The 26,172-nt window shown below is 42.8% G+C and overlaps 1 protein-coding gene across 3 annotated transcripts in view; it reads right to left on the reverse strand.

The window, feature by feature from the left end:
- Positions 1–21,940, reverse strand: part of diaph2 (diaphanous-related formin 2) — a 708,741-nt gene extending 686,801 nt beyond the window's left edge. For 2 of the 3 annotated variants that reach the window (XM_071399170.1, XM_071399171.1), the window contains exons 1-2: positions 21,872–21,940; positions 20,875–21,250 (exon numbers count right to left, since the gene is read on the reverse strand). In XM_071399170.1, the coding sequence (XP_071255271.1) occupies positions 20,875–20,958 (84 nt within the window). In that variant the 5' untranslated portion in view covers positions 20,959–21,250; positions 21,872–21,940. Of the gene's footprint in view, positions 1–20,874; positions 21,251–21,778 lie in introns of all 3 variants that reach the window. The other variant, XM_071399169.1, reaches the window with a different exon arrangement.
- Positions 21,941–26,172: the final 4,232 nt, after the last annotated feature.

Raw genomic sequence — 26,172 nt, forward strand, 5'->3', positions numbered from 1 at the left:
CTTCAGGAAACAGCAGAGGGAGCACCCCCCTATCCACATTGACGGGTCAGTAGTGGAGAAGGTGGAAAGTTTTAAGTTCCTCGGTGTACACATCACGGACAAACTGAATTGGTCCACCCACACAGACAGCGTTGTGAAGAAGGCGCAGCAGCGCCTCTTCAACCTCAGGAGGCTGAAGAAATTCGGCTTGTCACCAAAAGCACTCACAAACTTCTACAGATGCACAATCGAGAGCATCCTGTCGGGCTGTATCACCGCCTGGTACGGCAACTGCTCCGCCCACAACCGTAAGGCTCTCCAGAGGGTAGTGAGGTCTGCAGAACGCATCACCGGGGGCAAACTACCTGCCCTCCAGGACACCTACACCACCCGATGTCACAGGAAGGCCATAAAGATCATCAAGGACAACAACCACCCAAGCCACTGCCTGTTCACCCCGCTATCATCCAGAAGGCGAGGTCAGTACAGGTGCATCAAAGCAGGGACCGAGAGACTGAAAAACAGCTTCTATCTCAAGGCCATCAGACTGTTAAACAGCCACCACTAACATTTAGCGGCCGCTGCCAACATACTGACTCAACTCCAGCCACTTTAAAAATGGGAATTGATGGAAATTATGTAAAAATGTACCACTAGCCACTTTAAACAATGCCACTTAATATAATGTTTACATACCCTACATTACCCATCTCATATGTATATACTGTACTCTATATCATCTACTGCATCTTGCCATCTTTATGTAATACATGTACCACTAGCCACTTTAAACTATGCCACTTTATGTTTACATACCCTACAGTACTCATCTCATATGTATATACCGTACTCTATACCATCTACTGCATCTTGCCATGCCGTTCTGTACCACCACTCATTCATATATCTTTATGTACATATTCTTCATCCCTTTACACTTGTGTGTGTGTATAAGGTAGTAGTTGTGGAATTGTTAGGTTAGATTACTTGTTGGTTATTACTGCATTGTCGGAACTAGAAGCACAAGCATTTTGCTACACTCGCATTAACATCTGCTAACCATGTGTATGTGACTAATAAAATTTGATTTGATTTGATTTAGATATTGATTCTTCTATCAGCCAAGTAAAACCACAGCACAACTACCAGAGTCATCGATAAGGTGGGGCTATCCAGTACTATCGATATGGTGGGCCTATCCTGTACTATCGATATGGTGGGCCTATCCTGTACTATCGATATGGTGGGCCTATCCTGTACTATCGATATGGTGGGGCTATCCAGTACTATCGATATGGTGGGGCTATCCAGTACTATCGATATGGTGGGGCTATCCAGTACTATCGATATGGTGGGGCTATCCAGTACTATCGATATGGTGGGGCTATCCAGTACTATCGATATGGTGGGGCTATCCAGTACTATCGATATGGTGGGGCTATCCAGTACTATCGATATGGTGGGGCTATCCAGTACTATCGATATGGTGGTGCTATCCAGTACTATCGATATGGTGGGGCTATCCAGTACTATCGATATGGTGGGGCTATCCTGTACTATCGATATGGTGGGGCTATCCTGTACTATCGATATGGTGGGGCTATCCAGTACTATCGATATGGTGGGGCTATCCAGTACTATCGATATGGTGGGGCTATCCAGTACTATCGATATGGTGGGGCTATCCAGTACTATCGATATGGTGGGGCTATCCAGTACTATCGATATGGTGGGGCTATCCAGTACTATCGATATGGTGGGGCTTTGCAGTAAGAACTAGGCCTAGACCTTATTCTGTGGTGTTATATCAACTCTGTGGTGGCCATTGCATGTTAGCTGTGTTTAAACTAGGCCTATTCATTAAATCTAGTATTTTTTTAATGGAAGTGTAATGCCTCAACCTCACAGATGCTAGCTATGACTTGATATTCACCCTAAAGCCCCCCTCTCACCTAAAACCGCGCCACAATGCCACAATCACACCCTTAACATTAACAGCTGGGATACATGACCTGAACTGATGAGTCACAGGTCCAAAATAAGAGTTGCTGTCAAAGGAACAAAAGTTAAGTGTCTCGTTGCACAGTGGTTCACATGATTTAGGCCCACATACTACCTTGAGGGTAATCCCCATTACATTATACTAAGAAACATGACTGTCTCGAGTGGAGTTAGTGATTATATTCATGTGGGTGTAATACTGAAAACAAGCTCTATTAATAAGTAATATTCTCCTGGTTCTGATGGGTATTGGACTAGGTTATATCTGGAAGGCTTATACAGTAGCAGTAGCCTAAAGGGGTCTTTCTATAAACTAAACGAACCAGTGAGCATTCCTTGTAGTGGACAACTGTTTGGAGACGTTAAAGTCATTAATAATCATTTGCATTTTTTCCCCCATGTGAATACATTAAGATATAAAAAGGGGGAACGTAGATACATTCAATATAATTCACGAGTTGAATCAAAACCTGTTTAAACTCTTTAAATCGTGTGACAAAACACTACCTTACATTACATTTATGATACTGCCGTTTGTTGTTATATCATATACTACGCATTTAACAACAATTACACATTGACCTTGATCCTGTGAAATTCATGGTTATGGCTGTCGTACTCTTTTTTTGTATGGCGATCTCAGAAGTGCACTGTAGGCTGGTAACATTTTGTGTCTCCCTATGTTACGGTGTGAAAACTGTTTTCATGGGCACACATATCCAAAATAATGTACTTGATTGCAAAATCCAATGCTTCAAACAGAAAGAGTAACTTTAATATGACTAATAAAGCAAATCGATACTGTCATTAACAGGGTTCTTCAATAATTATCCATAATATTGTTTGATGTGTGTTTGATGTCTAGCTGTTAAGTTAAACGGGGACATTATCACACAACATCAGGTGATTCAGGAAAGGATTTTCTGAATGACAGTGAAGTGATAAAGAGCTTGTGTGATTCTGCACGCCATTTAATAACAGCCAAAGTGCAGGAATTAATGTTGACATTTGTGTCTATGTTGTTACGGGGGTCAAGATAATTACTTTGTGGACAATATTAAATCAATGTTCCTGAGGTAAGATTACGTTCCGTGTATGTTTTGATTGTTTGTTTTCCGAGTTAAAACGAAGCAATTGGGAATGTGAAAACGGCTTGTTTATTCGTTTTTCAATGTTCAAATGTGGGATTAAATGTGGAATGCCTGGTCAAGTGCACAGCCAACACTTCCTGTCCTTTCAAAGTAGGAGGTCACCCTTCTAACTCCATTCTATGAATCTATTAATTAATTGCTGCCCATACCATGCTACAGTGCCAAGGTAAGATTTCTCAATTTCTGCATACGATTTAGAGTGTATTTACTTATTAATGAACTGCTGTTACTGTAAATTATTAGCTGACTGATATATCCACGCTAACTTGCTAATCATTGGGAATCTTATTAAAACCTCTTCGATGTAAAGTGGTTTTGGTACCGGTTCCGGAACCGACCGACATTTTCACTTATATATCGATCTGTGGACACCGTAGATCGAAATGGCTTGCATTTAGCAATAGCCCTGGTTCCCAAGAACAGAATAGTATATTTTCTGAGCCTGTGTGATGAAGGATGTGAAATCTGAGACTCCTTGAAGCGGAGATGTCCCTCCTACTATTTAATTTGCTATTCCTACTGTCTATCAACGCCTGGCTGAACCCTACGCCACAGCCACTGACAAAGCACATGCCTGCAACCCTTACATTGTAATGCAGCAGGGGAGAGTGGTTTCATCACAGTAGCACATTCAGAGATTGATTTAAAGCCCTTCGTCTAAAATTATTTATAGATTTTAAACAAATAACACTTTCTGTTTGTCATAGATGGACAAGATTAATGTGAGGTGAAAGGTGAGTTCCTCGCATTTTAAAGTTAAGGAAAGTGAAATCTTATACATAGGTGTTTTATAATTTGATTATACTAAATTTAGAAAGCATATAAGTAATTTCAAACCTTATTCATACAGTTTTGTTGAATAGGAAACATAAAATATTTCATATTTTTATCATTTGTACTGTGTATCTGAGCTTGTGTCCTCAAAAGTGACTACAATTTTACCAGAAAGGTGAGATTTTAACCTTTCTTGGCATATGCAGCATTGATAGTTATTGTTTATGGCTCTCTCAGGATAAATAATTACTTTTGGATATTATGTAGATTACATCTAAATGGTTTAAATGATGCTATACAGCCAAAACAACAGTATACAGTCGTTGCCAAAAGTTGTGAGAATGACACAAATACTAATTTTCACAAAGTCTGCTGCCTCAGTTTGTATGATGGCAATTTGCATATACTCCAGAATGTTATGAAGATTGCAATTAATTGCAATTCATCTGATCAAAGTCCCTCTTTGCCATGCAAATTAACTGAATCCCCCAAAAAACATTTCCACTGCATTTCAGCCCTGCCACAAAAGGACCAACTGACATGTCAGTGATTCTCTCATTAACACAGGTGTGAGTGTTGACGAGGACAAGGCTGGAGATCACCCTGTCATGCTGATTGAGTTCAAATAACAGACTGGAAGCTTCAAAAGGAGAGTGGTGCATGGAATCATTGTTCTTCATCTGTCAACCATGGTTACCTGCAAGGAAACACATGCCGTCATCATTGCTTTGCACAAAAAGGGCTTCACAGGCAAGGATATTGCTGCCAGTAAGATTGCACCTAAATCAACCATTTATCGGATCATCAAGAACTTCAAGGAGAGCGGTTCAAATGTTGTGAAGAAGGCTTCAGGGCGCCCAAGAAAGTCCAGCAAGCGCCAGGACCGTCTCCTAAAGATGATTCAGCTGTGGGATCGGGGCACCACCAGTACAGAGCTTGCTCAGAAATGGCAGCAGGCAGGTGTGAATGCATCTGCACGCACAGTGAGGCAAAGACTTTGAGGATGGCCTGGTGTCAAGAAGGGCAGCAAAGAAGCCACTTCTCTCCAGGAAAAACAGACAGACTGATATTCTGCAAAAGGTACGGGGATTGGACTGCTGAGGACTGGGGTAAAGTCATTTTCTCTGATGAATCCCCTTTCCGATTGTTTGGGGCATCCGGAAGAAAGCTTGTCCGGAGAAGACAAGGTGAGCGCTACCATCAGTCCTGTGTCAGTAAAGCATCCTGAGACCATTCATGTGTGGGGTTGTTTCTCAGCCAAGAGAGTGAGTTCACTCACAATTTTGCTTAAGAACACAGCCATTAATAAAGAATAGTACCAACACATCCTCCGAGAGCAACTTCTCCCAACCATCCAGGAACAGTTTGGTGACAAACAACGCCTTTTCCAGCATGATGGAACACCTTGCCATAAGGCAAAAGTGATAACTAAGTGGCTCGGGGAACAAAACATGGATATTTTGGGTCCATGGCCAGGAAACTCCCCAGACCTTAATCCCATTAAGAACTTGTGGTCAATCCTCAAGAGGCGAGTGGACAAACAAAAACCCACAAATTATGACAAACTCCAAGCATTGATTATGCAAGAATGGGCTGCCATCAGTCAGGATGTGGCCCAAAAGTTAATTGACAGCATGCCAGGGCGGATTCCAGAGGTCTTGAAAAAGAAGGGTCAACACTGCAAATATTGACTCTTTGCATCAACTTCATGTAATTGTCAATAAAAGCCTTTGACACTTATGAAATGCTTGTAATTATACTTTAGTATTCCATAGTAACATCTGACAAAAGTATCTAAAGACAATGAAGCAGCAAACTTTGTGGAAATTAATATTTGTGTCATTCTCAAAACTTTTGGCCACGACTGTATATTGCTAGACTAGAGATATGCCCTAGATATAGTCAGTCAGTGGTGGCACATCTAACTAGCTGGAAGCAAAGGTGAGAATAGTAGACATGAAAATATATCCTTTCACTGTTTACAGCAGGTCTCAAGCTGCCCAGACCTGTCTGATGAGCCTGATAGGTTGCCGTTGGTGTGTCCTACTTACACGTGTGCAAATCTGTGTGAATAGCAACGGAATTAAACATCCAACCAATGCCTCAAGTGTCATCCATAGGGTTGTGGGGTCCTATCCAGAAGCAACCCCTAGCCCAGGGGTGGGCAACTCCAGTCCTCGAGGACTTGATTGGTGTCACACTTTCTCCATCCCAAGCAAACACAGCTGATTAATCAAATTCCATTCTAAACTGAAGATCATGATCAGGAGATTATTGGAGTCGGGTGTGTTAGTTGAGGCAAAACTGTGACACCAATCAGGCCCTCAAGGACTGGAATTGCCCACCCCTGCCCTAGACAATTGTGGAGATCTGAGAGAACTCGACAGGTATAAGCAATACCTCCAAAATTCAACCAATGCCTATCAAAGGGTACGGTGGAGCTCTCACCATGTCACCACCCATCAATCCCTCTCAGATCTCCACAAGAGTCTAGACTCTGGGCAGTAGAGGCTAGGGGTTATTTCTGGACAGGACATGGGCAATATGGTCGGTCGGTCAGTCAGTCAGTCAGCGTCAACATTTTTTAAAAGCTATGAAATATACTTGCTTCCTCTGTCCTTGGGAGAATCTCAATGGCATTTCATAGGTCCCTCCCCTCTCACATTCTTATCCAATTGGTTTTGAGGAGGCGGCAAGGTAAGAGGACGTCAGGAATGAAGGAAATGCCATTGAGATTCTCCCCTTGTTTCCTCCAATCGTCACCTCCTCAAAGCACATTAGGGGAGAGGGAAGGTTCCGCACCACGGGCTACAATGCACTTTCAAGGAGAGGCAAGGAGTGGAGGAAACATGGACAGAGGAGGCAAGAATGTGATGTCTTGTTTTCACACACAAACACACATTGCTTGAAGAGTTTGCTGAACAATTAATCAAATGGCCAACCGGACTATTTACTATGACACCCCCCCCCCCTTTGTTTTTACACTGCTGCTACTCTGTTTTTATTATCTATACATAGTCACTTTACCCCTACCTACATGTACAAATTACCTCGACTAACCTGTACCTCCGCACATTGACTCGGTACCGGTACCCCCTGTATAAAGCCTTGGTATTGTTATTTTATTGTGTTACATTTACTTTTGTTTATTTAGTAAATATTTTTTTAACACTATTTATTTAACTGCATTGTTGGTTAAGGGCTTGTAAGTAAGCATTTCACAGTAAGTTCTACACCTGTTGTATTCGGTGCAAGGTGAAAAATCTGTTGATGTGCCCTTGAACAAGGCACCTCACCCTAATTTGCTAAGGCGTGCCATGCTACTGTTGTATTCTGTGCAGGTGAAAAAGCAAATTTCATTTAATTATAATGATGTCATTATTGGTTATTATTATTGTCAATGATTTTGTTGACCGAACCAATCATTTTACATTATTGTATTAAATTGTTACATCAACTATAAAAAAAATTGATATGCTGTTGTATATCTTTTTTATTATTCTGGAAGGTTTAGCATGGCTATTAATGATAGATAAGTTGCCTAAAGCACAAACAGACCTGGCTACTAGGCATGACAAAGAAACACGCAGGGTCAATCATTTATCGCCCTCCAGGTTCCCTTGGAGAGTTCATCAATGAGCTTGACGCCCTGATAAGTTCCTTTCCTGAGGATGGCTCACCTCTCACAGTTCTGGGTGACTTTAACCTCCCCACGTCTACCTTTGACTCATTCCTCTCTGCCTCCTTCTTTCCACTCCTCTCCTCTTTTGACCTCACCCTCTCACCTTCCCCCCCTACTCACAAGGCAGGCAATACGCTTGACCTCATCTTTACTAGATGCTGTTCTTCCACTAATCTCATTGCAACTCCCCTCCAAGTCTCTGACCACTACCTTGTATCCTTTTCCCTCTCGCTCTCATCCAACACTTCCCACACTGCCCCTACTCGGATGGTATCGCGCCGTCCCAACCTTCGCTCTCTCTCCCCCGCTACTCTCTCCTCTTCCATCCTATCATCTCTTCCCTCTGCTCAAACCTTCTCCAACCTATCTCCTGATTCTGCCTCCTCAACCCTCCTCTCCTCCCTTTCTGCATCCTTTGACTCTCTATGTCCCCTATCCTCCAGGCCGGCTCGGTCCTCCCCTCCTGCTCCGTGGCTCGACGACTCATTGCGAGCTCACAGAACAGGGCTCCGGGCAGCCGAGCGGAAATGGAGGAAAACTCGCCTCCCTGCGGACCTGGCATCCTTTCACTCCCTCCTCTCTACATTCTCCTCTTCTGTCTCTGCTGCTAAAGCCAATTTCTACCACTCTAAATTCCAAGCATCTGCCTCTAACCCTAGGAAGCTCTTTGCCACCTTCTCCTCCCTCCTGAATCCTCCTCCCCCTCCTCCCCCCTCCTCCCTCTCTGCTGATGACTTCGTCAACCATTTTGAAAAGAAGGTCGACGACATCCGATCCTCGTTTGCTAAGTCAAACGACACCGCTGGTTCTGCTCACACTGCCCTACCCTGTGCTTTGACCTCTTTCTCCCCTCTCTCTCCAGATGAAATCTCGCGTCGTGTGACGGCCGGCCGCCCAACAACCTGCCCGCTTGACCCTATCCCCTCCTCTCTTCTCCAGACCATTTCCGGAGACCTTCTCCCTTACCTCACCTCGCTCATCAACTCATCCTTGACCGCTGGCTACGTCCCTTCCGTCTTCAAGAGAGCGAGAGTTGCACCCCTTCTGAAAAAACCTACACTCGATCCCTCCGATGTCAACAACTACAGACCAGTATCCCTTCTTTCTTTTCTCTCCAAAACTCTTGAACGTGCCGTCCTTGGCCAGCTCTCCTGCTATCTCTCTCAGAATGACCTTCTTGATCCAAATCAGTCAGGTTTCAAGACTAGTCATTCAACTGAGACTGCTCTTCTCTGTGTCACGGAGGCGCTCCGCACTGCTAAAGCTAACTCTCTCTCCTCTGCTCTCATCCTTCTAGACCTATCGGCTGCCTTTGATACTGTGAACCATCAGATCCTCCTCTCCACCCTCTCCGAGCTGGGCATCTCCGGCGCGGCCCACGCTTGGATTGCGTCCTACCTGACAGGTCGCTCCTACCAGGTGGCGTGGCGAGAATCTGTCTCCGCACCACGTGCTCTCACCACTGGTGTCCCCCAGGGCTCTGTTCTAGGCCCTCTCCTATTCTCGCTATACACCAAGTCACTTGGCTCTGTCATATCCTCACATGGTCTCTCCTATCATTGCTATGCAGACGACACACAATTAATCTTCTCCTTTCCCCCCTCTGATAACCAGGTGGTGAATCGCATCTCTGCATGTCTGGCAGACATATCAGTGTGGATGACGGATCACCACCTCAAGCTGAACCTCGGCAAGACGGAGCTGCTCTTCCTCCCGGGGAAGGACTGCCCGTTCCATGATCTCGCCATCACGGTTGACAACTCCATTGTGTCCTCCTCCCAGAGTGCTAAGAACCTTGGCGTGATCCTGGACAACACCCTGTCGTTCTCAACTAACATCAAGGCGGTGACCCGTTCCTGTAGGTTCATGCTCTACAACATTCGCAGAGTACGACCCTGCCTCACGCAGGAAGCGGCGCAGGTCCTAATCCAGGCACTTGTCATCTCCCGTCTGGATTACTGCAACTCGCTGTTGGCTGGGCTCCCTGCCTGTGCCATTAAACCCCTACAACTCATCCAGAACGCCGCAGCCCGTCTGGTGTTCAACTTTCCCAAGTTCTCTCACGTCACCCCGCTCCTCCGCTCTCTCCACTGGCTTCCAGTTGAAGCTCGCATCCGTTACAAGACCATGGTGCTTGCCTACGGAGCTGTGAGGGGAACGGCACCTCCGTACCTTCAGGCTCTGATCAGGCCCTACACCCAAACAAGGGCACTGCGTTCATCCACCTCTGGCCTGCTCGCCTCCCTACCTCTGAGGAAGTACAGTTCCCGCTCAGCCCAGTCAAAACTGTTCGCTGCTCTGGCACCCCAATGGTGGAACAAACTCCCTCACGACGCCAGGTCAGCGGAGTCAATCACCACCTTCCGGAGACACCTGAAACCCCACCTCTTTAAGGAATACCTAGGATAGGATAAAGTAATCCTTCTAACCCCCCCCCCCCCCTTAAAAGAGTTAGATGCACTATTGTAAAGTGGTTGTTCCACTGGATATCATAAGGTGAATGCACCAATTTGTAAGTCGCTCTGGATAAGAGCGTCTGCTAAATGACTTAAATGTAAATGTAATATGTCAATGTTTCATGTGACATTTTGAATGCCATGTAGATGTTTTGTTGTTGCTAGGAGTAATGGTCTCATTGTGCCTACCTAGACTCTAATTCCTGTAACTATACATGTGGTGCAACAAAATCATTTAAGTGTATATCAAACCATTTAGAAATGTTAACCCTGAAGTCACACATGGGCCCCTTTATTTATAGAAAGACCAATATACAAATTCTGTTTTTACCAGGGTTTGAAAACTACGTTTTCCATAATCTAGCCCCAAACACGCAGGAAGGCAAGCCTAGGTAAAACAAAGGCCCCTAATCCAACTCTAAGAGTTTGTTTTACTAAGCCACCATAACATCTCACACGCATACTACTGTATGTCTAAAGGAGGGCTTAACTATTCATGCATTACTGATATTTTAATTACTTTAATGAACCCCTAATTGTCTGCTATGATTAAAATCATTAAAAGCAGATTGAATTCATTAAAGGAATAGGCCTAATATCCACAAATACAATCACACAGAAAACATGATCAGGAGAGAAGGAAATTAAAGAAAGTAAAGAGTTAGGATTTGAGAATGACTGACTGGAAATGCAAATACGAAAGGCTTAGCTTATCGTTCAATGAGGGTTTGTGTGAAGTTTTGTAGGCTACGTCTACTTTCCCACTTTGAGATTACTGAGAAATCTCTGCTGCCTAATTGTTGATGAAATTGGTTATGAATGTTAGAACTATTTATTGGGGAATACAGAGGCCCATGGCAACACAATCCAACAGAAAAAACTGCTGATCAGTGGGCCTAAAAGAGGATCCTGACAAATTCCGTTGAAGTGAAACTAAGCAAATGTGCACGCCGACAAGGCATAAAAAATACATTCACAGTCAATCAGTGAACAACACTCACAGTGTGTGAGATAAGGCTATTTCAAAACAACTCATGACACAAAACATTTATATACTGAGCAAAGGTCTGTCTCAACAGACACCTCTACATAGAACCACAGAATCTGTCAAGTTCAAACAAACACAGGTTAATGTACTGTACGTGCAGATTTGAACCACAGAGGTTTAACAGTCCCTCCCTCCGTGTGTGTGTGTGTGTAATAATGAACACAACTGCACCGCCAAGCCAACGCCTAAAGAAAGCAATGATGAGTCAACCCTGTTTCCTGCTTGAGGGCGGCAGACAGTTGAGATCAGGGTACAACCCTAGAAGACCGTGTCTAGATGTCTATGGGCTGTTTTTAAATCAGCCTGCTGTCTGCCACCATTCACAGCATGGTTGAGCCAGCACCATACACACTGAACTCTGCGTGACCTTTGAGATGCTGATCTACACTAATCATTTTTCTATAGCTAATGGAGAGTAATGTAAAATACAGTACCAGTCAAAAGTTTGGACACACCTACTCATTCAAGGGTTTTCTTTATTTTTACTATTTTCTACATTGTAGAATAATAGTGAAGACATCAAAACTATGAAATAACACATACGAAATCAACCAAAAAAGTATTAAACAAATCAAAATATATTTTAGATTTTAGATTCTTCAAAGTAGCCACCCTTTGCCTTGATGACAGCTTTGCACTCTTGGCATTCTCTCAACCAGCTTCATGAGGTAGCCAACTGGAATGCATTTCAATTAACAGGTGTGCTTTGCTAAAAGTTAATTTGTGGAATTTCTTTCCTTCTTATTGCGTTTGAGCCAATCACTTGTGTTGTGACAAGGAAGGGTTGGTATACAGATATATTTGGTAAAAGACCAAGTCCATATTATGGCATGAACAGCTCAAATAAGCAAAGAGAAACGACAGTCCATCATTACTGGAAGACAGACATGGTCAGTAAATCCGCAAAATGTCAAGAACTTTGAACATTTCTTCAAGTGCAGTCGCAAAAACCATCAAGCGCTATGATGAAACTGGCTCTCATAAGGACCACCACAGGAAAGGAAGAACCAGAGCTACCTCTGCTGCAGAGGATACGTTCATTAGAGTTACCAGTTTCAGAAATCGGCAATTAACTGCACCTCAGATTGCAGCCCAAATGCTTTACAGTGTTCAAGTAACAGACACAACATCAACTTGGGACAAAAAAAACAAGCAATGGACATTAGACCGGTGGAAATCTATCCTTTGGTCTGATGACTCCAAATTTCAGTCTTTGTGAGACGTAGAGTAGGTGGGCGGATGATCTCTGCATGTGTGGTTCCCACCTTTAAGCATGGAGGTGGTGGTGTGATGGTGCTTTGCTGGTGACACTGTCAGGGATTTATTTGGATTTCAAGGCTCATTTAATCAGCATGGCTACCACAACATTCTGTAGCGATACGCCATCCCATCTGGTTTGTGCTTAGTGGGACTATCATTTGTTTTTCAACAGGACAATGACCCAAAACACACCTGCAGGCTGTGTTAGGTGCTATTTGACCAAGTAGGAGAGTGATGGAGTGCTGCATCAGATGACCTGGCCTCCACAAACACCCGACCTCAACCCAATTGAGATGGTTTTGGATGAGTTGGATCGCAGAGTGAAAGAAAAGCAGCCAACAAGTGCTCAGCATATGTGGGAACTCCAAGACTGTTGGAAAAGCATTCGAGATGGAGCTGGTTGAGAGAATTCCAAGATTGTGCAAAGCTGTCATCATGGCAAAGGGTGGCTACTTTGAAGAATCTCAAACATAAAATATGTTTTGATTTGTTTAACACTTTTTTGGTTACTACATGATTCCATATGTGTTATTTCATAGTTTTTATGTCTTTACTGTTATTCTACAATGTAGAAAATAGTAAAAATAAAGAAAATCCTTGAATGAATAGGTGTATCCAAACTTTTGACTGGTAATGTATACTGTGTCTGTAAAATGTATTTAGAATGTATAAGCTGGAAGTAGAAGCCTAAGTGTTGTTGTCCATTAGTTTACTCCAATTAGAAGAGGGTTGGTATGGTTAGGGGGAAATAATATATAGATATATTTGGGGAACAGTCTATCTGTAATCTGATCTACCCCCTAAAAATGTATAACAAATATTCAACATCAAACTTTTAAAAAATTCTAAGGCTGAAGATAATTTATCTTCCATTTATTAGAACTTTAGTACTCCCAACAGAATTCCAGAACACAAACCATGGGTGTGTTCGTCAATTCAATCTGGAGTGCCAGAGTGCGCTCTGGACATTCGTAAAGAGCGTTTCACTCTCCGTGTTCAGAGCGCACACTGGACGCTCTGGCCGAGAAGTAGGGTTGATCTGAGTGTTCTGACCTCACAACGGCAGTCAAGCACCCAAGCTAACAGGCTAATGCTGGCTAGCTTGCTAGCTACTTCTAGACACAAATGAGAGAGAACCTGACTGACCATTTCACTCGCCCTAGCAGAGCTCGTTTGGCTGTTTTCATGTTATCCAGAGCGTTGGTGTTTGGAGAAGCTGTTTCAGATCATTTCTCGCCACATTCGCTCAGTTGCTATCAACAACCCTGTAAAATCAATGTTTGTCAATCACCAAAACACTAGGTCTCTAAGGCCCCTTTGCGCCAATAAATATAAATCAGTACATTTCTGTTTCCCGTTGAGAACTGGAGAGAACTCTGCAAATGAGCATGTTGTCATCGCACCTTGAATTTGTTTCATTCACATGAATGCCTAAATGCCGAGGCATCATGCTGGGCCCACATCACATATACAACTGATCCATAAACACCTACACGGTGAATCCATGAACAACGTGAATCCATGGAGTCCAGAAAAACTCCACAATGACAGTCTATTATTCCACCCACATTCCAATCTACTATGTCACTTGTCTATTTGTCATAAATACCATGGAATCTACCTAGGGTATTTATGCTAAGAAGACAAGTGTTGAATTTATGTAATATTTTACATTTTAAGTATGCAAGACTAATCATTAGTAGAATCTATGACATATGGGCTAGCTTAGCTTACGTATTTGTCAAATCAACCAGACTCAACAGATTGAGGAGAATAAGTTCCAACTCCCCAGTATTGTACAAGCATACCTAGATGGCTTCACACATGAAGTCAGAGAGCAGTCTGAAAACATGTCAGTATGTCATGTCAACATTGTTATAATGCCGACATGCTTTGAGAGCAGTTCTATTTATTCAAAGAAATGTATGACTACTACACACGGAAAAGTAGATAAGACACTCTGCCTCTCAGGTAATTCAATCGGTGTTAACCAAATTGACTTGCATCAGAACAAGTTGAAATACTGCATAGCATTTCAGTGAGACAGTATAACCCACATAATCCTCAAGTTATCAATGGAACTTGGGGTAAATATGTTAGCGCACTTCTCTCTCTCTCTCTCTCTCTGAGGTCACAATTTACTCTGGAATGCAGAAGAGGTTGAGGGGGCTCTGACAAACCGGATCTCCTGAATTCCTCTAAAATTACTTCATTCCTTCTGTCAATTTTGTTAGAAGTAAAAGCTGTTTGCGGTTATGATTTGATAACAGCAAACATGGGACAACCAAAAATGACTCAGTAGATGTCATTCTCGTGACAGGCAGGCTGCTAAAAGTGCCCTTAACCTTAAAATAACCTGAGGGGTTATCCTGATGTCCTTGGCTGTTTTTTGTGTCCACATCACAAACCAGAGCTCAGATAGTGTTGTTCTGATGGTATCCTATCCGGTGACTCATTAAATAAACACAGCTTTCAAAAGTTTCTCTCCTCACAAAGGTCGCTTTCACCAGGTCAGGCATCCTTTCACAGAAGTCTAAAGGATACCCACGCTAAGGTGAATCCTAGTGCCCTGTCAGGACAATTCTCAGCGGGCTGTGTCAGTGAGGTGACAACCTCCACCTCTAATTCATCTTTAAAACAGATGTATCATGTCTGTAAACTCTGGCCTAGATCCACACGGATACACATTCAGTGATCACAGACAATCTCTGGAAGAAATCAAGGGTGGCAAAGTCTGGGAAAGTGTTGGCAAATATTTTAGGACATTTAAGGCCCGCATGTATCGAGGCATGCATGTGCAAAGGGGAGGGGAAAAACAAAACGTAAGATCAAGGCTCCACCCAGGGATGAATGATTACTTCCTCGCTCCACTCTCAGGCCGTCTGGGTTGTGCGAGAGCCAGAGCACAGGCCTGCCTCTTCACCTCTGCTGCACTGTTGAGGCTGGGCAACAACAGTGACCATACCTGGCACTGAGACCTCTTAAGGAGTGTGTAGTTCGCAGTGAGCTCACTGACAGAGTGTGCTTAGATGACATCAGCACTCATCCAAGCAGCAGTGAGAAAGCACTAAAGCCCTGGCTGGGCTGGGCGGATGGAGCCAACGGAGGGAAGGCAGTAGCTGGGCGACTGGAGGATGTTAAAGAATTACAGTGTTGTAGGACTATTTTTCCACAACATTTAAATACCACACCCTCTTAGGAGACTCTGGGGGTTCTAGTCCTACTATGTCATTATAGATGGGGCGGCAGGTAGCCTAGTGGTTAGAGCGTTCGGCCAGTAACCGAAAGGTTGCTGGATTGAATCCCCGAGCTGACAAGGTAAAAATATGTCGTTCTGCCCGTGAACAAGACAGTTAACCCCCTGTTCCCCGGTAGGCCATCATTGTAAATAAGAATTAGTTCTTAATTGACTTGCCTAGATAAATAAAAGGTTAAATCAAAATAGATCACAAAACACTGGGGTTTCTAGTCCTACAATGTCATTACAGTCCACAAAACACTGGGGTGTCTGGGGGTTCTAGTCCTACAATGTCATTACAGTCCACAAAACACTGGGGTTTTCTGCTGGCTAGAAATCACAGCCATTCTCTTTAAGTTCGTTAACCCTGCTGGAGCACATACCAGCAATTACAAGTTTTGGCCCACCAGCATTGCACCCCACACCAACCCCTCCCGACTGCGAGGTAGTCTGCAACCCAGAGGAATGGTTGCTTTATTTTGTTTGTACTTCTGGTTACGGTCATTCCCTGTACACAGGACTCTGCATGTACTTCTCACCACGGTCATTGCCTGTACACAGAACTCTGCATGTACTTCTCACCACGGTCATTCCCTGTACACAGAACTCTGCATGTACTTCTCACCACGGTCATTCCCTGTACACAGAACTCTGCATGTACTTCTCACCACGGTCATTGCCTGTACACAGAACTCAGCATGTACTTCTCACCACGGTCATTCCCTGTACACAGGACTCTGCATGTACTTCTCACCACGGTCATTCCCTGTACACAGAACTCTGCATGTACTTCTCACCACGGTCATTGCCTGTACACAGAACTCAGCATGTACTTCTCACCACGGTCATTCCCTGTACACAGAACTCTGCATGTACTTCTCACCACGGTCATTCCCTGTACACAGAACTCTGCATGTACTTCTCACCACGGTCATTGCCTGTACACAGAACTCAGCATGTACTTCTCACCACGGTCATTCCCTGTACACAGGACTCTGCATGTACTTCTCACCACGGTCATTGCCTGTACACAGAACTCAGCATGTACTTCTCACCACTGTCATTCCCTGTACACAGGACTCTGCATGTACTTCTCACCACGGTCATTCCCTGTACACAGGACTCAGCATGTACTTCTCACCACGGTCATTCCCTGTACATGTCAGCTCTTCTGCTCTAGAGTCTCAGCCTGAGACAACCAGATTCATTCCAGAGGCACAATTTTTATTGAACCTTTATTTAACTAGGCAAGTCAGTTAGAACAAATTCGTATTTACAATGCTGGCCTACTCCGGCCAAAACCTGATGATGCTGGGCCAATTGTGTGCCGCCCTATGGGACTCCCAATCACAGCCGGATGTGATACAGCCTAGATTCGAACCAGGTACTATAGTGACGTCTCTTGCACTGAGATGCAGTGCCTTAGACCGCTGCGCCACTCCAGAAGCTCACCAATGGACAGATTCTCACAGCCCCAGCAGCCCTGTTGCATCAAGACAGAAGAGACCTACCTGCCCATTGCAGCCAGGACATAGTTGAGTAATTAGCTCTCTGTAGGCTCAGCACAAATTGGAGGGACATATTTGGTAAACAAAGCCATCAAGTCGGCCAGATGGCCATCCTGCTCTTTAACGTTAGGCTAAACTGATTATCTTCTTTACCTTAGCGGTGGCTATAGCATTCTCCTGGATGACTCAACATATCTCTTGATCCACAGAGGAACTGAAAGAACTCGCTGTCATACTACTTGTTAACTTGCTGGCCCTGTAGAGGAACAGCTCCAGGTTACACTACAGTAACTCAGTGAAAAATTATCAGCTCAACCGCAGGCCTACATCCTGGTTGAGCAGAGTACGCAACTTTTCCTTATTTGACTTATGCTCAGGGAGCTTACAAACAGCCGGGCAAGAACCGTGCGCTGTGCCGCCTAAAGCTTATTGACAACTCTGGTGGCACAGAACACTGTGGCTGTAAGTGGCAAAAGTTATAATAATATAATAATAAAATGCCATTTAGCAGACGCTTTAATCCAAAGCAACTTCCAGTCATACATGCATACATTTAACGTATGGGTTGTCCCGGGAATCGAACCCACTACCCTGGCATTACAAGCACCATACTCTACCAACTGAGACAAATACCCTGCGTGTTGCCATGTGTAATTCCCACTCTCCCTCCCCTAACGTTTCTGCCGCTGTTTGTAACCTGCTTCAGTTACAGCCCATCTTTCCAACCAGTTCTAGTTTCCACCAGGGAGAGTGGGGCTGACATTATGATGACCACACTGAAGCCCAGCCCGTGAGAGACCGTATCCCTCCAGTGTTGTAATTAAGACATGGGAAGAGTCCACTTTAAATAGATCCTGTGAGTCTCCTAGATACACCGGTCACTAATCATTAATGAACATGACTTAATTTGGAAGTAAACTTTGTTCAAGTTAATCACAGGACATTCAGTCAAATTAGTTTGTGAAATATGAGCAATGAGCTCCCTACTGATTTCACTTCCAGGCAAGGGATGAGGCGCACTGTGCTGTAATAGCTCAAATGACACTTGAGACCCAACAACACAGTGTCAAACTGATACACCATGTACATCAATCAGTGTGTAAGTAACAACACTGTACCAGACTAGATTAACCAGTGTGTAGGTAACTAAACAACACTGTACCAGACTAGATTAACCAGTGTGTAGGTAACTAAACAACACTGTACCAGACTAGATTAACCAGTGTGTAGGTAACTAAACAACACTGTACCAGACTAGATTAACCAGTGTGTAGGTAACTAAACAACACTGTACCAGACTAGATTAACCAGTGTGTAGGTAACTAAACAACACTGTACCAGACTAGATTAACCAGTGTGTAGGTAACTAAACAACACTGTACCAGACTAGATTAACCAGTGTGTAGGTAACTAAACAACACTGTACCAGACTAGATTAACCAGTGTGTAGGTAACTAAACAACACTGTACCAGACTAGATTAACCAGTGTGTAGGTAACTAAACAACACTGTACCAGACTAGATTAACCAGTGTGTAGGTAACTAAACAACACTGTACCAGACTAGATTAACCAGTGTGTAGGTAACTAAACAACACTGTACCAGACTAGATTAACCAGTGTGTAGGTAACTAAACAACACTGTACCAGACTAGATTAACCAGTGTGTAGGTAACTAAACAACACTGTACCAGACTAGATTAACCAGTGTGTAGGTAACTAAACAACACTGTACCAGACTAGATTAACCAGTGTGTAGGTAACTAAACAACACTGTACCAGACTAGATTAACCAGTGTGTAGGTAACTAAACAACACTGTACCAGACTAGATTAACCAGTGTGTAGGTAACTAAACAACACTGTACCAGACTAGATTAACCAGTGTGTAGGTAACTAAACAACACTGTACCAGACTAGATTAACCAGTGTGTAGGTAACTAAACAACACTGTACCAGACTAGATTAACCAGTGTGTAGGTAACTAAACAACACTGTACCAGACTAGATTAACCAGTGTGTAGGTAACTAAACAACACTGTACCAGACTAGATTAACCAGTGTGTAGGTAACTAAACAACACTGTACCAGACTAGATTAACCAGTGTGTAGGTAACTAAACAACACTGTACCAGACTAGATTAACCAGTGTGTAGGTAACTAAACAACACTGTACCAGACTAGATTAACCAGTGTGTAGGTAACTAAACAACACTGTACCAGACTAGATTAACCAGTGTGTAGGTAACTAAACAACACTGTACCAGACTAGATTAACCAGTGTGTAGGTAACTAAACAACACTGTACCAGACTAGATTAACCAGTGTGTAGGTAACTAAACAACACTGTACCAGACTAGATTAACCAGTGTGTAGGTAACTAAACAACACTGTACCAGACTAGATTAACCAGTGTGTAGGTAACTAAACAACACTGTACCAGACTAGATTAACCAGTGTGTAGGTAACTAAACAACACTGTACCAGACTAGATTAACCAGTGTGTAGGTAACTAAACAACACTGTACCAGTTAGATTAACCAGTGTGTAGGCCAATAGGGAGACTCCACAGCTGAGCTGAAGAAGTAAAAAAGTCAGTTAGATATAAGCTATCAGTTATTATCAACAAGTAGCCTAGCTGCCTAACCTATGCACTGTTGCTTGGTTGTTGTTTATGTCATAGTGCTGATCATGCCGTTTAGGTTGGCTCAGGTCATATCTACAGCACAAAAGACTCTCCTGCAAACCACAGGATATTGATCTACCCTCTGGGTCAGCAAGTTGCTCAACTTTCCACTGTATCTGTCTCTGCAACAGGAATGCCTTTCAAAGGCCTCAGGTTGTACTTGTTGGAAGGCCTTTGATCAAAAGGCAAACAAATGTTGAGCGTTTCAAAAGTAACTTGAGTGAAAGGCATCTAGGTCAAAATGTGAATGCTACATTAAATAGTTAATATGATTACCATTTGGGGCTGTCAGCCCATCTTTGAAGCTTGTCTTGCACCACAAGGATGCATTGTATGACAACGTGATGTAGTCAACTCTGCAGGGTTACTAGAGAGTGAGCAGCGGGGTTGGTTCATAGACTGCTGGGATGGTTTGACTTTAACACCAGGGCTTACCCTTGAGGTGATTAACAAGCTCTAATGCACAACAGTAAAACTGTGAATAGGGCGTGCTCATGAATTCCTTTCAACACAGGATGTGTGAGTAGTAAAGCTGATTCACTCATAAGTAGCGTGTGAAACCTATGTAACAATTTATCTCATTTGGAAAGTCTATCAGTTAACCCTTGAATGTCAAATAACAGGACAGGACAGACAGTTCAGTGTAACTTTTCAAAGGAAGATGGCTATTATATAGCCAGCAGATATGACCCGCTTGCATACAGATGCACTAGGGTAAAGTGACGTTTTTGTCCTCATGCTAGCTAGCAGTAGCATCCATTATGGAATGGCACCTGGCATTGAACAACGAAGGAGCTGATTGGCTGATGCTGCTGTGACTTCTGCTACCTGACACGAGGAAGAAAAGGACAGTTTTAAGGAAACTAACATTCTTTTAATCTTCTCGGTGTAACAGTTATGATATTGGGACAATTCGGAATACAACGCATTTCTCATCCCTGGATTGCGGTACATTTTCCGAGCCATATCTCGCACCGGCTCCATGGTGTCTTAATATACACAGAAATGCTGTTCAACACTAGTGCAGCTGTAAGCGAATGGGTTGGATCTGCTGGCTAGCTACTGCAGAACAAGTAACTCAGAAAATACCAACCAGTTTTTTGTTTTTACTCTCATCCTCTTTTTCTTTCTTTTTATTAGCTTTATTAGGATCCTCTCCACCGCTTGCTTGATCCATTTTGTTCTCGTAAAGACTTCAGAAGATTCCTCAAAAGTAAACTCGACCACTCTTGTGAACACTTTCAAAACAATCAGGGTTAGGTTTCCTCAAAAGCCATGCCATTCAAGTTGGCATTATGAAAATGTTGTTAGTATTCCAAATGAAGGTCCGTTTCTTCTTTATAATTGTATCCAGTTCCAAAGTAAAAGCTTCTTTTTTGAAGAAGAAAGGTGTGGTAGGGTAGTGCTGTGTCCATCCAGATGTCTTTTCAACACATTATCAACTGTCTCAGTCCAATCTGCAGTAAAATCTGTCCCAAAAAGAACAAAGTATATATTTTGAATGTCAGTGTTAATCATTCTCAGCAGTGGTGCACAAATTGTTTATCTAAAAATCACTGTACCGCTCCATGTTGACACGTGCTTTCAGGAATACCTTAATTATTATTCAGGTACCTTTGCTTTGGATAGTGTGCGCCATAATACTCGACAGCAATGTGTCAAAAAAGCTAGTCAACTGTTTGTTTTATGAAGAAACAATGTTGCCATATACTAGCGTGGAACAAAGTAAAGTAAATCCGTTACTGTTTCACAAAACTAGTTGACAATCTAGCAAGGATGTAACAACACGATATAAATATAGCAGGGTTACTACCATGGTTATATGGATAGTTTACGCTTTCAAGACACATTGTAACATGCAACATCAATGCCTCAAAAGTATAAATGAAATGTATTTGAAATAGCACAAACATTTTATTAGCTAGGACACCGTGGCTGTCTAAGCGCTTACTTTAGAAATACATTACAAAACGGGGAGCAAATACATTTTACTTTACCTGAACAGCTTCATTAAACTTAATGTAATAGTATACAATGTAACAATTTCATAAATATGTCAAATAGAACTCTAAATCCCATCCAAAGCTTACCATTTCAACCAAACATGAGAGCAGGACTGACTGTATGTAGTTCTGCCCACCGAACATTCCGATTCGCCCATGAGCCACGCTAGGAAGCAGGGATTCCATCAGCCATTGGTCACATTAGCGATCACTCAGGAGTCGGTTTGCTAACGTTGACGGGGGGGTGTCACTAGTTATTCCAGCCACAAAGTCAAATATATATATCGTACAAATTCATGAAAACCAAAATTAGCTTTTTGGTGTTCATTTAAGGTTAGGCATAAGGTTAGCAGTGTGGTTAAGTGTAGGGTTAAGATTAAAATAAAAATAAGATTTTAAAAAGATACATTTTAGAAATAGGCGGGGTTTATCCATTTGTGGCTGTGGTAACTAGTAAAGACCGAGGAGGAGACTACTGTTGTAACGGAGAGGTAAGACTGACTTCACAGTGACTGGATAGGATTTAATCACGAAAGGATGCCAGCCGATGAAAATAAATTGAGTGCGCGCGCGTGATGTGTGTAAGAAAGACGGAACAAAAAAGTCTACTTACGCTATTTCTTTAGCAAACATATTTAAATGGAGGCAAAATAATATTAATTAAATATAAAATACTGAATATTTTAGACTGATCCAATATAAATAATAAATAAACTTCACTAATTACAAATTACATAAATTCATTTGTATTGCATAATTTATATTGCGTAATTTAGGTTCACAGGCTATAGCTGGAGTTGCATGTTTGATTGCATATTCACATCATGAGACATATTTCAAAGTCTGATTCCAGCTAGACTTCAATTTGACTCTTGATGGGAAATTAGAAAGCATCGCCATCATGCATGGTCTGTCTTACAGGAATACAGTTACTGGAGCAGAAAACTGTCCCCCACAATGGCCACAGACTGCAGGTGCCATTTCCTCCACATCTATTGATGTGCCATTCTGAATCATGCAGTCATTGATTTACAACAGAGTACACATGATGGAAGCTAATTGAGGCCATTACTTTGAGAGTGTGTTCAAATGTCTTGGAAATGCATGTACATTTAAATAGGGGCACAAATCCAAACTTTGTTGCTTAATGTGAAAAAAATATAAAATGAAAAGAAGATACTTCCTTTGAGAGATAAGACAACAAACAGACATGCTGTAAGTACGTAATTAGTCAAAATACAACACAGGCGAATATAGACTGTCAAGTTGGCACAAAATGTGTTCACAAATTGTGTGGTGCTTCTTTCTTGAAGCACTGTTGGTGTACAAGGTACACAGTTTTCAGCATAGGACCTCTGCTGTTTCTAGAATAAGTGCCCTGGTGTTCACCAGTAAATCGTTTGGTGTGCAGAGGGCACCATCTGGATATTCTTGGTGTGATAAGCTTGCTCTGTTTGTACAACTGGGTCATGTTCAATGGATAGTAAAGGTTTTGAAATAGTGCAAGAAGGAAGGAACCACCTTATCCTATCCAATAAGAAGACTGAAGTCTTGTTACAGTGTGACTTAGTGAAAACAACCCAGGACTGATTGTCCTGTTCTCCCACCTCTCCTCAGGCCTTGGACAGGAAGCCACTAATGCTGCCACTCCCACCCTAGCTGTTGCTGTCCTAGCTGTTAGCCCTCTCATGTGTGGGTAAGGACAACACCAGAATTAGCAGATAGGCAGACACACTCTGGGGTGGGTGAGAAAGATCACTCCCATTGTTTAGAAAGAGAGTGAGTGTACCGTAAGCTCATTATCCCATTTAATTGCTTATAAGCCTTTGTTTTGGTTGGTCTTGTCAGGGAGTTTGTCCAACAGCTCACATAGACTGATTACATAGACAGTTCTCTCCGAGTTTCCAGTTTCTTTAAGGATGTGTTTTTGCGCTTTGTTTCAATTAAACACACATTGTGTTTTTTACGTAGTAAATAGACCAGAAAGGTAATGCAGTGAGTTTATCCAATAATGACATCTGTGTGGTGTGTAAGCACATGGTAAGCTAAAGAAGGGTAAAGATTAGACTGTGCACACAATGCACCATCAAACATGTGTCGACATTGCTAATTGGCTATTGAGTGTTAACCGATCTCAATTCTAAAAGAAAGTATTTGAGGTAACTATGTTTATCATGGTTTACAGTATAAGGAGATCAAGGCATCTAATCAAGGCATCTAAAACATGCATCTAAAACATGTATTATTTTACAATAGAAAGTAACAACTGCCCTCCCGAGTGGCACAGTGGTCTAAGGCACTGCATCGCAGTTACTAGCTGTGCCATTAGAGATCCTGGTTTGAATCCAGGCTCTGTTGCAGCCGGCCGCAACCGGGAGACCCATGGGACGGTGCACAATTGGCCCAGCATCGTCCTGGTTAGGGGATGGTTTGGCCGGCAGGGATGTTCTTCTCCCATTGCACTCGCGACTCCTGTGGCGGGCCAGGCGCAATGCACGCTGACACGGTCACAGGTTGCTAGTATGGTGTATCCTCTGACACATTGGTGCGGCTGGCTTCCCGGTTAAGTGGGTGTTGTGTCAAGAAGCAGTGTGGCTTGGCTGGGTTGTGTTTCGGAGGACGCACAGCTCTCGACCTTTGTCTCTCCTCTGTCCGTACGGGAGTTGCAGCAATGGGACTAGACTGTAACTACCAATTGGGGGGGGGGGGGGAAGTAACAACTATCATTCACTGTGTGAGCACTATGGATGTGACACTGTTTAAGAGGGTAATTGCTATGCCTTGAAAATAGCAAAACATTTATTCTATTAGAATTGTTAGAAAAGTTCATTTGAAACTAGGAGTTTGACTAACTGCCCTTTCTGAAGTCCTTGGCTGCTCACCTGTGTGAGCAGCACTATGGACCTGCTCCAAGTAAGCTTCCCAAGTCTGCCAGGATGGGACAGCGTGTTCTGAATGAATGGATCTCTGAGTCACACACTACTAAATCACCTGTCACTCAACGTCCTGACCATGGAACGTCCTGACCACACAGGCTGGGAGTCCATGAAGGACTGTGTCCAGCTGTAAACTTTACTTGCAGGCTTCTTTGAAGACACCTCTGTGTCTGTTGACTCCAGCCAGGTTGCTAGTCACATAATGGTGCCAGTCCTCTAGTCGGGTTATATCCTGTTGTTCAATGATTTACACTACAGTAAGTATGCAGATTACGTTTGTGTATCTGCTTACTAAATTTGGTTCAGTAGTCTAGGTGAAGGCATGTGTAGTGTATATACAGGACCAACTAATACAAACAGTGTCAGTTCTTTATGCACCGCTCTGTGTCTATAGCACATTTTGCACATTTTGTTGTGCTACAACCTGGAATTAAAGTCAATTTATTTGGGATTTTGTTGTCACTGTTCTACACAAAATATTCCACAACATCAAAGTGAGAAATAAATTCTAGACATTTTTACAAATGATTAAATAATAAAAACAACAAATGTCAGGGTTAAATAAGTATTCACTCCCATGAGTTAACAAGTTGATTTTTGGGGATTAATGATTAATCCTGCAAAGTCTTACAATTTTGATTTAGCCTACTGGGATCAAAGTACAATTTAATATGAAATACTAATTGAATATGAAAGAGTGGACTCGACTCTCTGAAATACAGGAACACAAGACATTTCTTCAGTGGCCAATCAATAGTTGCGTGTTTCTCGAGAATGCATCCTCTCCCTCTCACACGCAATAAAGACATTTCCTGTACCCACTGTACTATAATGGGGTTTTGGGCCACAGCTGTCCCAAAGCTGCCCCAAAACACTGAACTAGGTCATTTTATTCACCATCTGTCCCTACTGGACTCATTATCAAGTAATTTTAATTGAAAGTTTCATAAAAAACAAGTTGATAAGATTAACTGCTGAATCACTGTAGCCACTCGAACAAATATTTTCACACATTTGAAGACTTGATGCAGCACTCTGTGGTCAGTTTAAGATACGTGTGAGAATGCTGTCACCTTTGGTTTCCAGGCTTGAACAAACTGTAGAAAGGATCTACTGTATCTATGTCTGTAACTCCAATTTCATCAATAGGCTACATCATAAGCATGCATAATCATATATGGTTTATCACATTACACAAAGAGTATTCTTTTCAGAGAGCTTGTTGTGCAGGAAGCACAACAAACATGGTTGATTTGAATATGTCACAGAGCAACCTAGAACTTATGTTCACAACCTTTCTCACAACCTTTCTCACACACACACACACACACACACACACACACACACACACACACACACACACACACACACACACACACACACACACACACACACACACACACACACACACACACACACACACACACACACACACACACACACACACACGAG

This window comes from Salvelinus alpinus, chromosome 4 (assembly GCF_045679555.1).
Source record: "Salvelinus alpinus chromosome 4, SLU_Salpinus.1, whole genome shotgun sequence".
Classification (NCBI taxonomy): domain Eukaryota; kingdom Metazoa; phylum Chordata; class Actinopteri; order Salmoniformes; family Salmonidae; genus Salvelinus; species Salvelinus alpinus.